This window comes from Macrotis lagotis, chromosome 1 (assembly GCF_037893015.1).
Source record: "Macrotis lagotis isolate mMagLag1 chromosome 1, bilby.v1.9.chrom.fasta, whole genome shotgun sequence".
In the NCBI taxonomy this organism is placed as follows: Eukaryota; Metazoa; Chordata; class Mammalia; order Peramelemorphia; family Peramelidae; genus Macrotis; species Macrotis lagotis.
In genome coordinates, this window is record NC_133658.1 from 583,433,164 (window position 1) to 583,446,222 (window position 13,059).

General features: G+C 38.1%; 1 protein-coding gene across 1 annotated transcript in view; it reads left to right on the forward strand.

The window, feature by feature from the left end:
- LOC141507276 (lactotransferrin-like) overlaps positions 1-10,058 on the forward strand; it is a 35,655-nt gene extending 25,597 nt beyond the window's left edge. The window contains exons 14-17 of the mRNA XM_074214787.1: positions 1,980-2,047; positions 6,724-6,908; positions 8,057-8,240; positions 9,835-10,058. Coding sequence (XP_074070888.1) covers positions 1,980-2,047; positions 6,724-6,908; positions 8,057-8,240; positions 9,835-9,869 — 472 coding nt within the window. The 3' untranslated portion in view covers positions 9,870-10,058. The remainder of the gene's footprint in view (positions 1-1,979; positions 2,048-6,723; positions 6,909-8,056; positions 8,241-9,834) is intronic.
- The last annotated feature ends 3,001 nt before the right edge of the window (positions 10,059-13,059 follow it).

Sequence of the window (13,059 nt, forward strand, 5' to 3'; positions counted from 1 at the left end):
AGCCTCTTTCCAATTTTTAGCCACTAAAAAGCTACTATGATATTTTGGTACATAAAGATCCTTAGAAACTTCTATTTTATTCTTTATCTCCTTAAGTGGAAACTTTAGATCAAAGAGCAAGAACATTAGAGTAATTTTCTTTGCAGAATTTTAAATTATTATCTAAAATGAAACAAAGTCACAGCTCCATCAACAAGGAATGTGTGCCCTTTCTCTACAACTCTGCCAATATTGAATGTTCAGTTTTGGTTATCTATGCCAAATTCCTGGATGAAAGTGAAACCTCAGAGGTTTTGTTTTGATTTGATTTATTTTGTTTTCAGTTCTCTGCATATAGATTTTGAGAAATCTAATGCTGTTATTAATTATTTGCAATTCTTCTGATGACTGTTCATATTCTTTGTCCACTTATTCAGTGGGGAATGGCTTTTGGTTGTATATATTTATGTTAGTTCCCTCTATATCTTGTATATCAGAACCATATCAGAGATATTAAGTACAAAACTTTTTTTATCCAGTTGATCTCTTTTCATATCTAAGTCATATTCATTTAACTGAAAACTACTGTTTTATATTTTATGATAACCTATATCCTTTGGTTCAGAATTCTCCCCTTGACCATAGCTATGAATGATATTACGGTAGGTGAGTTACTATTAATATTATACACCAAGGTCCATTATGGATTGTTGGATAACAATGAGAAGTCCAAAGAGACAAGAAAACAAAGTTATTAATACACAAAACTCTGATGGGGAAGCAAAGCCATGAATGTGGTTCTGTATCAAATCTCAAGGAGAGAAAAGATGCAAAAATTTGTATTTGCTTTTTAATGATCATGATTTTCTGTTACCACATTTTAAAATATAATTCCATGGTTATAACAATTTTATGAATTATTCATAAACAAAACAATATTTAAATACAAAATTCTAAATATGAAAGCTAAAATATGATGTTAGAAAACATTCACCTTCTCACCTCTAATCCTTTGTCCCATCCTATGCTAGCTTAAATAAGATGAAAAAGTGGAATCCAGTAAAAAAAAAACCACCACTATGATGTGTGAATGCAGAGCTAAATACTGTGTTCACTTTTTAAAAATTTCTTTTATGTTTTTTCTTTCTGTCTCATGCTTTTCCCCTTAGTTCTAATTTTTCTTTAACAACATGAGTAATATAGAAATATGTTAAACAAATTGTATATGTACAACTTACCAGATTGTTGGTGACACGGAGATGGGGGAGAGAAGGAAGGGTAGTGGAAAAATGTGGAACTCAATCCTGCAAATGGATGAATGTTGAAAACTATTTTTGCAACTATTTTTGCATGTAATTGAAAAAATAAAATTTAAATTTAAAAGTATGAAAAAGTGGAAATTGCTCTGATTCATCTCACAAAGACAACTATTGCATTAAAAATCTTTCCCAATTTTTAAACCCTTGTCGATGGCAAACAATTCTACTCTTTTCATTAAATAGTTTATAATGCTATTCAATTCAGGGAAATAAGTATTGTGATAACAAAAATTAAAAAATTTTAATTTCCCTTCTGTTATCTGGTCAATAGTTGACATTAAAATTTGGTTTTAGAGATTCTGTTAAACAGACACCACCAAAATTTTGCAAGAAGAAAAGGTTCCCTGCTAAATAATCTGAGGACAACTATCTTACACCAACAAAATGAATGGAATTTATTATTGATGAGAATATGGGAAGAATTACATGAATATAATAGTTTTATCATGGCACAATAGATAAAACACTGGTTCTAGAACCAGAGGATTTGGGTTCAAATCCTGATTCTTTTCTGGACCTCATTTTCCTTATCTGGTAAATAAGGATTTGATGACTGAGGTCCTTTCTAGCTCTAAAGTCTGCAATTCTATAAAAGAAAGGTGAGTGACTTTGAGAAAGATTCTCTTCAAGAAAGAGAATCTTAATTCTTTCATCTCATTTCCTGTCTCTCATTTCTTGTAGATGCCTGGCTGAGAATGTAGCAGATGTTGCCTTTGTGAAACACACCACTGTCCTGGAGAATACAGATGGTATGTGATTACCTTGATTTTTGACTACCATATAATCATGTTCTCCAGTGGGTCAGCTCTTTTGCTGAAAGTGAGTTAGACATATGGGAAAATCCATGACTTCTGGAGTCCAAATATAATTCTGTTCCAGTGAACCAAGAAGTTAGGACCAAGGTGTCAAAGTGGACCTTTATATCAAACTTGAACAATTCAGTTCAACAAAGAGTAATGGTTATTCAGATTACTGTGCTAGGTGCCAAATGAAGCAGTTAACTGTAATGAAAAGAAAAACTAGAGTTAGTCAGTCAACTGAAATCAAATTTTGATGTTATTTATGTGGATTTTGGCAAATCACCTTTTGTCTCAAGGTCTCAGTTCCCTCAATTATAAAATCAAATGACTGGACACTAGTTGGTTTCTTAGGCCCTTTGAACTCTAATATTCAGTTAATGTATAAAACTTTGATAAGATTCAGATCCAGGCCTCTTGGAGTTTACAGCATGATAATTTAATGGGAGGCATTCAATGATTGGGACAGACAATGACACCATCAGTAGCGTTACCCCTGACTTGTAACAACTGATACTCTATTACCCTAAGAAATAGTCCTAGTCATTAAACACCTGTGCTAAGTCTTGGGCATACGAAAAAAGACAGTATAGACACTCTCTGTGCTCAGGGAGCTCACAATCTAATGGGGAAGCCACTAGCAAATGACTGTTCATATAAGCTGTTTTCAGAATAAAGAGGAAATAATCAACAGAGGGAAAGCACTAGAATTATGGGATGATGGGGTCTTGTTTAGAAAATGGAATTGTGGTTTGGACTTGAAGAAAGTTAGGAAGTTGAGATAAGAACAGAGAGCACTCCAGGTATGTGAGGTAACCAGTGAAAATACTCAAGAGTTGGGGGATGGAAAGAGCAGGAAGGAACTAGTGTTATGGGAATGTCGATTATAAGAAGACACAGATTATAAGGGGACACAGAGAGACAAGACTTTGAATGACAATCTGAATATTTTTATATTTGATCCTGAAGTGACAGGGAAGCACTGAGTTTATTGAAAGAGTGGGGGGAGAGGGAGAGTGAGAGGGGAGAGGGGGGAGCAGAGGGAGAGGGAGAGAGAAGGAGGGAGAGGGGAGTGTGTGTGTGTGTGTGTGTGTGTGTGTGTGTGTGTTGTGGGGGTTGTATGATTATAATTTGGACATGTTAAGATTAGGATATCTATAGAACATCCAATTTGATATCAATTAGGCAGTTCAAGAAGAGAACCTGGAGGTCAACAGAGAAATTTAGGATGGATAAGGAGAATTGAGAATCATCCACATAACTATGATCATTGAATTCATGAGAACTGATGAGAACAACAAGAGGAGTTGTATCAAGGGGAAAGAAAAGAGGGTTAAGGACAGGACCCTGTAGGATATGTGAGGTTAGAGGGCATAGCCTGGGTGAACATCATGTAGAGGTGACTGAGGGGTAGTCAGATAGGTAGAAAGAGGTGTCATGAAAAACAAGAGAGAAGAAAGTCTCAAGGAGAAGAGGGTAAACAACAGTGTCAAAGACTGCAGAAAGATCACAAAGGATGAAGATTAAGAAAAGACCATTGGATTTGACAATCAGATCATGAATGACTTCAGAGTGAGAAGTTTTGGGTGAATAAGGAGATAAGCTAAGAAGAGAGTGAGAGAAAAGAAGTGAAGGCTCCTATTATAGATGATCTCAAAGAGTTTAACCACAAAAGATATGTCTGTTCTTCATTCTCCAAGAAGATCATGACATCAGGGAGGTGATGCTATGACATGCACATAATTAAGCAAGGAAGTCCAGGGTCAAGTTACTTTCTCACTTTCTCCTCCAGAGTCATCTGGGTCCAGTGACCAGATAATGAATCAGGAGAACTGGAGATGACCCTGGATACAAGGAATTCATGGCTAAGTGATTTACCCAAGGTCACACAACTGAGATCAGATTTGAACTCTGGTCCTCCTAACTCTAGAGGTGGTGCTCAGATAGGAAAAATATGGGATGACAGTTAGTAGGGATGGGTGGATGGGTGGATGAAGTGAAGGATTTTGGCAGATGAAGGAAACATGGGCATGTTTGTAGGCAGTTGAATAACACCCTGTAAATGAGGAGACACTGAAGGTTAATGAGAGTGGAGATATTAAAGCAGAAAATCTGAAAGGGAAGATAGAATGGTAGAGGAACATTTATGCATGTAAAGGGTTTTTCTTGGCAAGAAGGGAGCCACCTCTCCATGAGTCAGAGCTGGAGGAGGAGGAGATGGTAGCAAAAGGCAGCTGAGGGATATGAGTTGAGGAGGGGAAAAGAGGGAGCTCTCAGCAAAGGCAAAAATAAGTATACCTGGAATTAGAAGATTTGGGTTCAAATCTGTACTCTGACATTGATTAATTATGTGACATTGGGCAAGTCCTCATACAGAATGAAAGGGGTAAGGGGGAATTAGATGGGAGCATCTAGGGTCCCTTCCAGCTCCAAGTCCATGGTCCTGTGATCCATGTAGGGTATTCTGCCAGTACAGATCAGCATCTGTCATGGAACTTGACCTTTAGAGGAATGACAGGGTCTTCTTGAATCCCAATAATAGCAACAACAGTGGCAACAATTATAAGGGCAACTACATTTATTTAGTGCTTTAAACTTTATATAATAATAATGCTGCAAGGTAGATACTATTGTTATCTCCATTTGACAGAAGAAAAACTGAGGCAGACAGAGATTAAGTGACCAGCCCAGGTTGACTTAGACAAATGTCTGACTGAATTTGAACTCAGGTCTTTCAGACTCCAGGTCCAGCACTCTATTCACTGAGCTTCCTAGCTGCTTTCTAAGTCAGATCACTATCCACTTCTATATAATGCCTCTTAAAAACCCTTAGAACCTTGTAATTTCAGCTTTACTGGGCTCATTCAAATAAAGAAGAGGTTCCAAAACTAACTGACAAATGTCTGGTATAGACATTTGTTGCTGTTGTTATTATTGTTGTGTTTTTTCAATCGTATCTTACTCTTCTTGAACCCAATTAGGGTTTTCTGGGCAAAAACACTGGAAGGGTTTTACCATTTCCTTCTCAAACACATTTTAGAGATGAGGAAAGTGAGACAAATGGGGGAATTGCCCTACCTAGGACTGCCCAACTAGTAAGTATCTGAGGTCAGATTTGAACTTAGGAAAATGAGTCGTTCTGACTCCTATCCACTGCGCCATATGAGTTGCTCTTTAAACACAAAATTCAGAATTTAGTTTGGATTTGGGCTTTTTTCTCAGAGTTTTGAGACTTGAACTGTGTCTTGAATGATGATTAAGAATTGTCTGGAGACAGAAAATAGGGCAAAGAAGAGGAATTATGAAAGAATGGAAAGATTAGAGGCTCTAGCCTTCCATCCTAGTTCTTATAATAACCCCGTTTTTGGACTTTGTATTCTGCCTACTTGGGTCTCAGTTTCCTCATCTGTTAAGTGAGGAAATTGCACTAGGTAGCCCGACACCACTTCCAACTCTAGATTTCCCTTTGGTTCATTCCCTACAGGTAATGATAAGGGTAGATTAGGGAGATACAAAAGCACAAAATTTATGGAGATGATTTTGACTAGAGCCTGAACTCCTACAGAGGGATAGTGGAAGACAGTAGTGGTCCTTGCATGACCTGAGGACTTGCTAGTCTTCAGTACAGAGGTGGTTAGTCATTCACATGGCAGTCAAAACTATTGGAATGAATAAATGAATTCTTCAGGAAGCAAAGGAATATATAGAAGGGATCTCAGCATTTATTCCTTCCTTTTTACTAAGAGGAGAGCAGACCCAGGAGAGTTACATATCGTGCCTATGACCTCAGAGGTTATTACAGAAATATTAGTCAGGATTTGAAGTCCTTAGAGTCCAAGTCCAGAGCACTCTTCTCACTGTCCATGATTTCTCCTTTAGCAGCATGACAAAGGATAGATAAAAAGTGAAATAGTTGATGAAATCTATATTCACAAGAGTGTGCTAATATACATAGATAGAGTATTCAGTGATAGTCTGTGTAGCAGATTTCAAAAGGAATTCCCAAAGAATTTTGTCCCTAAGGGGAACCTAGAAAATGAAGTATGGGGGCATCTAGGTGGCGTAGTGGATAAAGCACCGGCCTTGGAATCAGGAGTACCTGGGTTCAAATCTGGTCTCAGACACTTAATAATTACCTAGCTGTGTGGCCTTGGGCAAGCCACTTAACCCCATTTGCTTTGCAAAAACCTAAAAAACCCCCCAAAAAAACAAAACAGAAAATGAGGTATAGAAGCTAGCACTCAGTATCTGGGAAGCAGTCAGAAGGTTCAGGATTTTTTTCCCATTTTTCCTGATACTAAAAATATTTGGAAACAGAAGAACAAAATATATTATTCTTGGTCTTGAAACCAGAGATTTGGTTTGAACCTCAAGGAAAAGTGAGTAGAAGTGGTCAGGAGAGGATGAATGATGATTGTTGTCAAGAGATTTCAAGTTGAACTCTCCTCTTAAGGGGCGGTAGATCTTTTCTTCTTTCCCTACATCAACATGATATAGATATATAGATTTTTATAAAGCAATAAATTAAATCCATAGATACTCTAAATTGTTCCAGTGATATACTACAGATTCACAACCAGCTGAAGAAAAAGAGTTGCTGTTCATAGACATTTTAACTTTCTTTTCAGGAAAGAATCCAGAACCTTGGGCGAAAAACCTGGAAAGCAAAGATTTTAGGTTCTTATGTTTAGATGGAAGCCAGAAGGAAGTGAACAGACCTCAAGATTGTCACCTGGCTCGGGCACCTAACCATGCTGTGATCTCACGCAAAGACAAGGCAGCTTTTGTTCGTCAGGTGCTATTGGATCAACAGGTCTGTTTAATTCAGGGCATGCCATTCCTTTCCCTTACTTAATTAGACTTGAATCAGTGAATAGGGTCTAGGATCCAGTCATTTAATCTTACTTCTACTTATGTCTGAAAGCAGGTCATTGGTTGTAGCCATATTTTGATGATATTGCTCTGTACTGAGTCTCTGTGTAGAAAGGAAGAATTTACAGGAGCCCTGTGGATCCTTTTGTGGATGAGTGAACACAGAGGATATGAAGTTTTTAAATCTCTGCTCTTTCTTGAACTTGTTGGGAGACTTTGGGAAGGTTACCCCCACTCACCTTATTTCACTCAATTCTTTCCTTTAGGGAGCTAAGAGTGATGGTGTAACTGGATTGTCATTCAGCTTGGGTACAAGTTGTGATAAATATATTTTATTTTGTCTTTGCTTATCTGCTTTTTGAAACTAAAATTAAAATAGTCAGAAAAAAGAATTAATAGACCCTAGCATAGCATTGGGCACTGTGAAAAAAGACATTGACTCTCTGAATTCAAGATTACAAGAATGACAAATTAAATGAGCAAACCAGGGAAAGTCTTTGCTTGTATGTTGGAAAAGCAGGTAGCAGCCTAATGAGTGAAGGAGGGACCTGAAAATCCCTTTGACCTCAAAAGACTTCATCACTGCTTGGATGACACACCGCCCTTTTAGATCAGGGATGTGGTACTACCATGGCAACTTTGGGGGGAGGGGTGTCTCAAAATTCAGTAAATCTAGGAGTTTTTTAGAGGTGAATTAATTAAATGCTTGACCAATACCAAGTCAATTTTTAAGTTGATAATTTTATATGGTCTGTGAATGATATTATCAATCTCCAAATAGCCCTTGGCAGAACAAGTTTTCCCTACCTATGCTTTAGTTAAAGGAATTTTGTCTATAGGAATGCTGTTTTAAATTTCATTTAGGTAGAGTAATGTTTCAAGTGGAAATCCTTCAGCATCCAAAACAAGATTCTAAGGAGAAAAGATAGAAGACAAGTAAATTTTGAGGGTTGGTAGAAGTAGTGTTGGTAATATTAGGAATGGAGAATGCTGGCAAGGTAAACAGAAGGACCTGATCCTGAATAAACCATTTTTCTCCCCATTTTTCCATGAATGTCTGCTGATAAAGTGTCTATCTCTTTTATTCAGAGTCGTTTTGGAACTTATGGCAGTGAAAAAGAAATTTTTTCTATCCTCCCCAAAACTAAAAACCTCCTGTTTAAGGACAACACTGAGTGTTTGGCAAAACTCCCAGATGCCATAACCTATGAACAATTCTTAGGACAAGAGTATGTCACAGCTGTTGGTTCACTCAAGAAATGCTCAACTTCCTGTAAGTATAAGGAAATCTCATGGTGGTGGGGGGGAACAGGGAGCAAAATAAAGGAATTCCTTAGGAATACAGGAATCCAATCCTGACAAATATGGAGAAGCTGTTGTTGGTCCAGCACTGTCCAAGGTGCTGAGGAGACAAAAGGCAGTCATAGTCCTCAACTTCTGTCTGACTGTCTAATAAACAGCCATGTTTATAGAGTGACTGGTAACCATAGGGACTTCCCTCCAACTTGCTATTGGCTCTTTTCTTCCCTTTTCAGCCTTAGGTTGGTTCTAGATATAACCATGTGATAAAGAGGAGAATACAAGAGAATGCTTTAGGGCAACAAGCATTTATTAAACATCCACTATTATATGCCTGTCACTCTACTAAGAGCCATGGATACAAAGAAAGCAAAAACCAATCAGAAAAATCCATCTCCTTAGTCATCATAACCCTTAAACCCATCTGAGATCCCACTCCTCAATCTTCTTATTGCCCCTCCTTGCAAAAGCACAAAAGGGAGAGTCTGGTATGGTTTTACTTTAAAATTCAGATGATTCTTCTCAAACTACCATTAGCACCTAAGTATGAGACTGTTGTTTCTTATAGAAAAAGAGCAGTCTAGGTGATACAGTGAACTGTTTGCTGGACAACGTAGGGAGATTTGAGTTCAGGTCTGGCATTAAGACTTACCAACCGTATGACCCTAGGCAATTCATTTAACCTCTGACTGATTCAATTTCCTCAACAGCATCTCCCTTGCAGAGTTGTTGTAAGGTTCAAATGGGATAATATTTGTAAAGGGCTTGGCACAATAAGTGCTTTTTCCCTTCCCTCTATAGAGAAAAAGAAAGTAAAGAGTGGAGGGGCACAAGAATAGAACTTCCTCTTCTCCTCACTACTTTTGTCAACAGGAAAAAAAATAATCCTTAGAAAATTTCAAAAGAGCTATGTGCATATTACAATATAATTGACAAGAGAAAGAAAGGAAAGTGAACTAGTACATTTTTGGGGCACCCAAGAGAAAAGGGAACTTACAAGGATACTTGAAGGAAGTTCTGGAACCCCATATCTTTGCACCCCTAACTCTTCTCAAGCCCTCTACAACCTCTACTCAGGAGGGAATCACTGGTCCTGGCTCATAGGAGGCAGCTCCAGTGACTTGGAGCTTAAGATAAACTCTGCACAAAGCAAAAGTTGGACTAGATAACATTTCTGGTTCCCATCCAACCCTAAAAATGTATGTGTAAACATGTATGAGCATGTGTGTGCATATTTGTGTATGCCTGTGACTGACAGCAGAATAACTAAGAAACAGACACAGAAAGATACCAGTTTGGAAATGAATAATAGTCATTTGGAAGGTTCTGCTTTTGTGGTGTGTGAGGTTGTAAAAGGCAGCTCTTGGCAGTTAAAGAGAAAGGCAGGATGTGTATTCATGCAAGTACCTTCTTCTGATACAATTGTTTCTTTGCTATTTAATACTTGGATATAATTTCTAGTATTTAACTGCTTATATTTAACATGTTGCAGGAGGAGAGGTACATTATCATTTTTAGCAAATAACTGGCAGTCTGAATAACCTCCCTGTCCCATTCTTTCCCCACAGCTCTCCTGCCTGTCTGTGAATTTCACAAATTCTAGAAAACCAGGAAAGTGAGACATCCTTCCTTGAGAAACTAGCTTGCTGTGCTGTTCTTTCTGGATCATCATGCATGGTGGGGACCCGCTCACTTCCTTTTAATAGATGATCCTAGAGAGGAATAACATCTTTCATCTTCCCACTTCCCTACTGTCATTTGAATAATAAATAAAGTGGACAGTTGTCACTGATTCTGTGTGTTTTCATATTAACCTTCCTTCATGCTTCATGATTTTTCCTATGTTTAGACAGCTCTGCCATATTGCAGTCCTGCTTTTATTTTAGATTAGATATATGATTTCGTCGGTCCAAGAAACACACTGAGGAATGAAACTTGAACAGTGCAGACAAATCCTTAGTCTCCTACAGTCTTAAGAATGGTTGGGGCACTGAGAGCTTCACTTGCTCAGGGTCACCTAGGAAGGAACAGAATTAAAACTAGCTCTTCTATGCTATATTCTTCGGTACCTTACTGTTCTCTACATCGTCAACTCTGGAATGAAATATTCTTTTTTTGGGGGGTTTCAAGGCAATGGTTTTAAGTGACTTACCTAAGGTCATACAGCTAAATAAGTATTATGTCTCTGAGGTTGGATTTGAACTCAGCTCCTCCTGACTCCAGGGCCTTTGCTCTATCCACTGTGCCACCTAGCTGCCCTTGAAATATTCTTTACAGCTAGCTCCCTCCTTAAGTTTCCAGAGAAGTGGGGAACATTGTTGGTCAATATTTAACAACTAGTTCCCTGAAAATACAGAACATACTTTTTAGTTTTGTCTGTATTAATATTTTCAGTATCTTAAGTCTAGAAATCTATGAAATAATAAATCAAGCCCAGATCTGTGGTATTTGCTGATTTTTGAGAGATGTAAATGGTCACAGTGAGAATTTAACGATTCAGGAAAAGCTAACTTCATCAAACTCCTGGCTCTTCTTTTTCTGACAGTATCATGGAGAGCACTCTGATCAAGTCAATTAAATCAGAGCCAATTGGTAGTTTTTGCTAAGCACTCTAAGAGGGCAAAAGATACAGTGCTTGAAACAAAGGAGAAAGATGCAGGGCAAATGTCTCTGTTGTGCTATCTTAAATTAGATTTATCAATTACAGGACAAAAACTTCACATTAATTCAGTTCTATTTACAAAGCACATTCTTTATTCTGGTCATGGGGCTAAAATCAAAATTCCTGAGGCCTTAATTATTTTTATGATATACAAATGTTGGATGTTACTTGGAAGGCTTTGGGGCAGAAGTTGTCTGTGTTGGCAGGGACTCCATTTTTGCTACTTTTTTAAGGGTTTTTTTGGGGGGGTTAAGTGGCTTGCCCAAGGCTATACAGCTAGGTACCAGGTACTCCTGACTCCAAGGCTGGTGCTTTATCCACTACACCACCTAGCTGCCCCCATTTTAACTACTTTCAAGATGAAGGATATATCCAGGCTTCTAAAGTTTAGTTGGGGATATGATAAGAACCCTAGATTTAAGAGTTGTAGGATTCTAGAGAGAATGGGGCCCTTTATCCTACACAAGGAAGGAAAGAGAGAGAGAGAGAGAGAGAGAGAGAGAGAGAGAGAGAGAGAGGAAAAAAAGAATTATGAGAAAGAAAGAAAAAAGAGAAAGAGAGGAAAAAGAGAAAGAAAAAAGAAAGCTAGATAGCCCACCTTGCCAGCAGTGGGACTCCTCTTTTTTTTTAGGTTTTTGCAAGGCAATGGGGTTAAGTGGCTTGCCCAAGGCCACACAGCTAGGTAATTATTAAGTGTCTGAGACCGGATTTGAACTCAGGTACTCCTGACTCCAAGGCCAGTGCTCTATCCACTGTGCCACCTAGCCGCCCCAAGGGACTCCTCTTTTTACTCAGAGAAGTTGATATTGGTCCTTTCTTCTCAAAGAAGACCATAATATCAAGGAGAAGATATTATGACAATGCAAATGAATTGGATTTAAGTGAGAGGATGCTGGGTGAAGTCAGCAGCTTCACTTTCTCTTCCTGAGTCATCTGGTTATGGTAGTCAGATATGGATCAGGAAAGATGACAATTGCCTTGGATGTAAGTGAGAGCACATGGTCTTTTAAAGTTAGATCTTTCTCATGTCACAGTTTGATTGAGACATTGACCATTCAGTGATTAAGATTAGGTAAAAGAGAAATGAGGTCAAGAGTTCAAGAATGACCACTTCCCCCCAAAAAAATGAAACTAGGAGGGTAAAACCCTTAGAATTTCTCAGGGATTAAGGCAGGTCAGAAAGAAAAGAAGTAAAAAGAACCTCCTTGACATGGAGGCACTCTTACTAGGCTTTGGGCAGAGCACTTAGAAGTATGAGAATAAAGGGAAAGAAAGAAGGAAAAAGAAAACAGAGAAATAGAGAAAGAAATAAAATAAGAGAAAGGAAAAAAGAAAGAAAGAAAAATGAGAGGGGAAAAAAGAAAGAAATAAAGAAAAAAGAGAGTGAAAGATAAAAAAACGATAAAGAGAAATAAGAAAAGAGGAAAAGAGAAAAAAGAGACTAAAAAAGAGAAAGAAAAAGAGAGAGAGAGAGAGAGAGAGAGAGAGAGAGAGAGAGAGAGAGAGAGAGAGAGAGAAGGAAGGAAGAAAGAAAAAAGGAGAGAGGTTTGCTAAGCTCAAGAAATCTCATTCACTGGAGGACAAGGGCTATAGGAGATGCCTTTCTGAGGATTCAGCTACACTTACCTGATTATGATTCTAATAATTTCATACCATATTTCCCCATGTATAATAAGATGCACCTTAATTTTGGGGCCCAAAATTTGAAAAAAAATGTATCACATAAAGTTATTGAATTCAAGTTTTATTCATCATGAACTTCAAGAGCTTTCTGCTCATAGCTTTAAGGAATCTTTTGGGCAAGTCTTGTGCCTGGATGCATGCTTGGTCCATTCCTTTTCATGAAGCTGAAGCTCCAATTGTGTCCTCCTTTGAAATCAGTTACTTCTTGTTCATCAGCAATTCTTCTTGTCTCATGCTGAATCATCTTTGTGGACACAGGAATTCCATTTGCCCTTTGCTCTTCAATCCCTGGCTTCAATTCCCTCTCTAAACCAGGCCATTTGGCTGACTTGCCTCTCATGACCTTCTTCTGCCATGGCATTTCAGTAGGGTTTTTTCTTCCTGTAGTCAGTCTTGGATTGTTTTTTTCAGTTGGAGGAGGCCCAAACTGATGTTCAGCAGCACAATT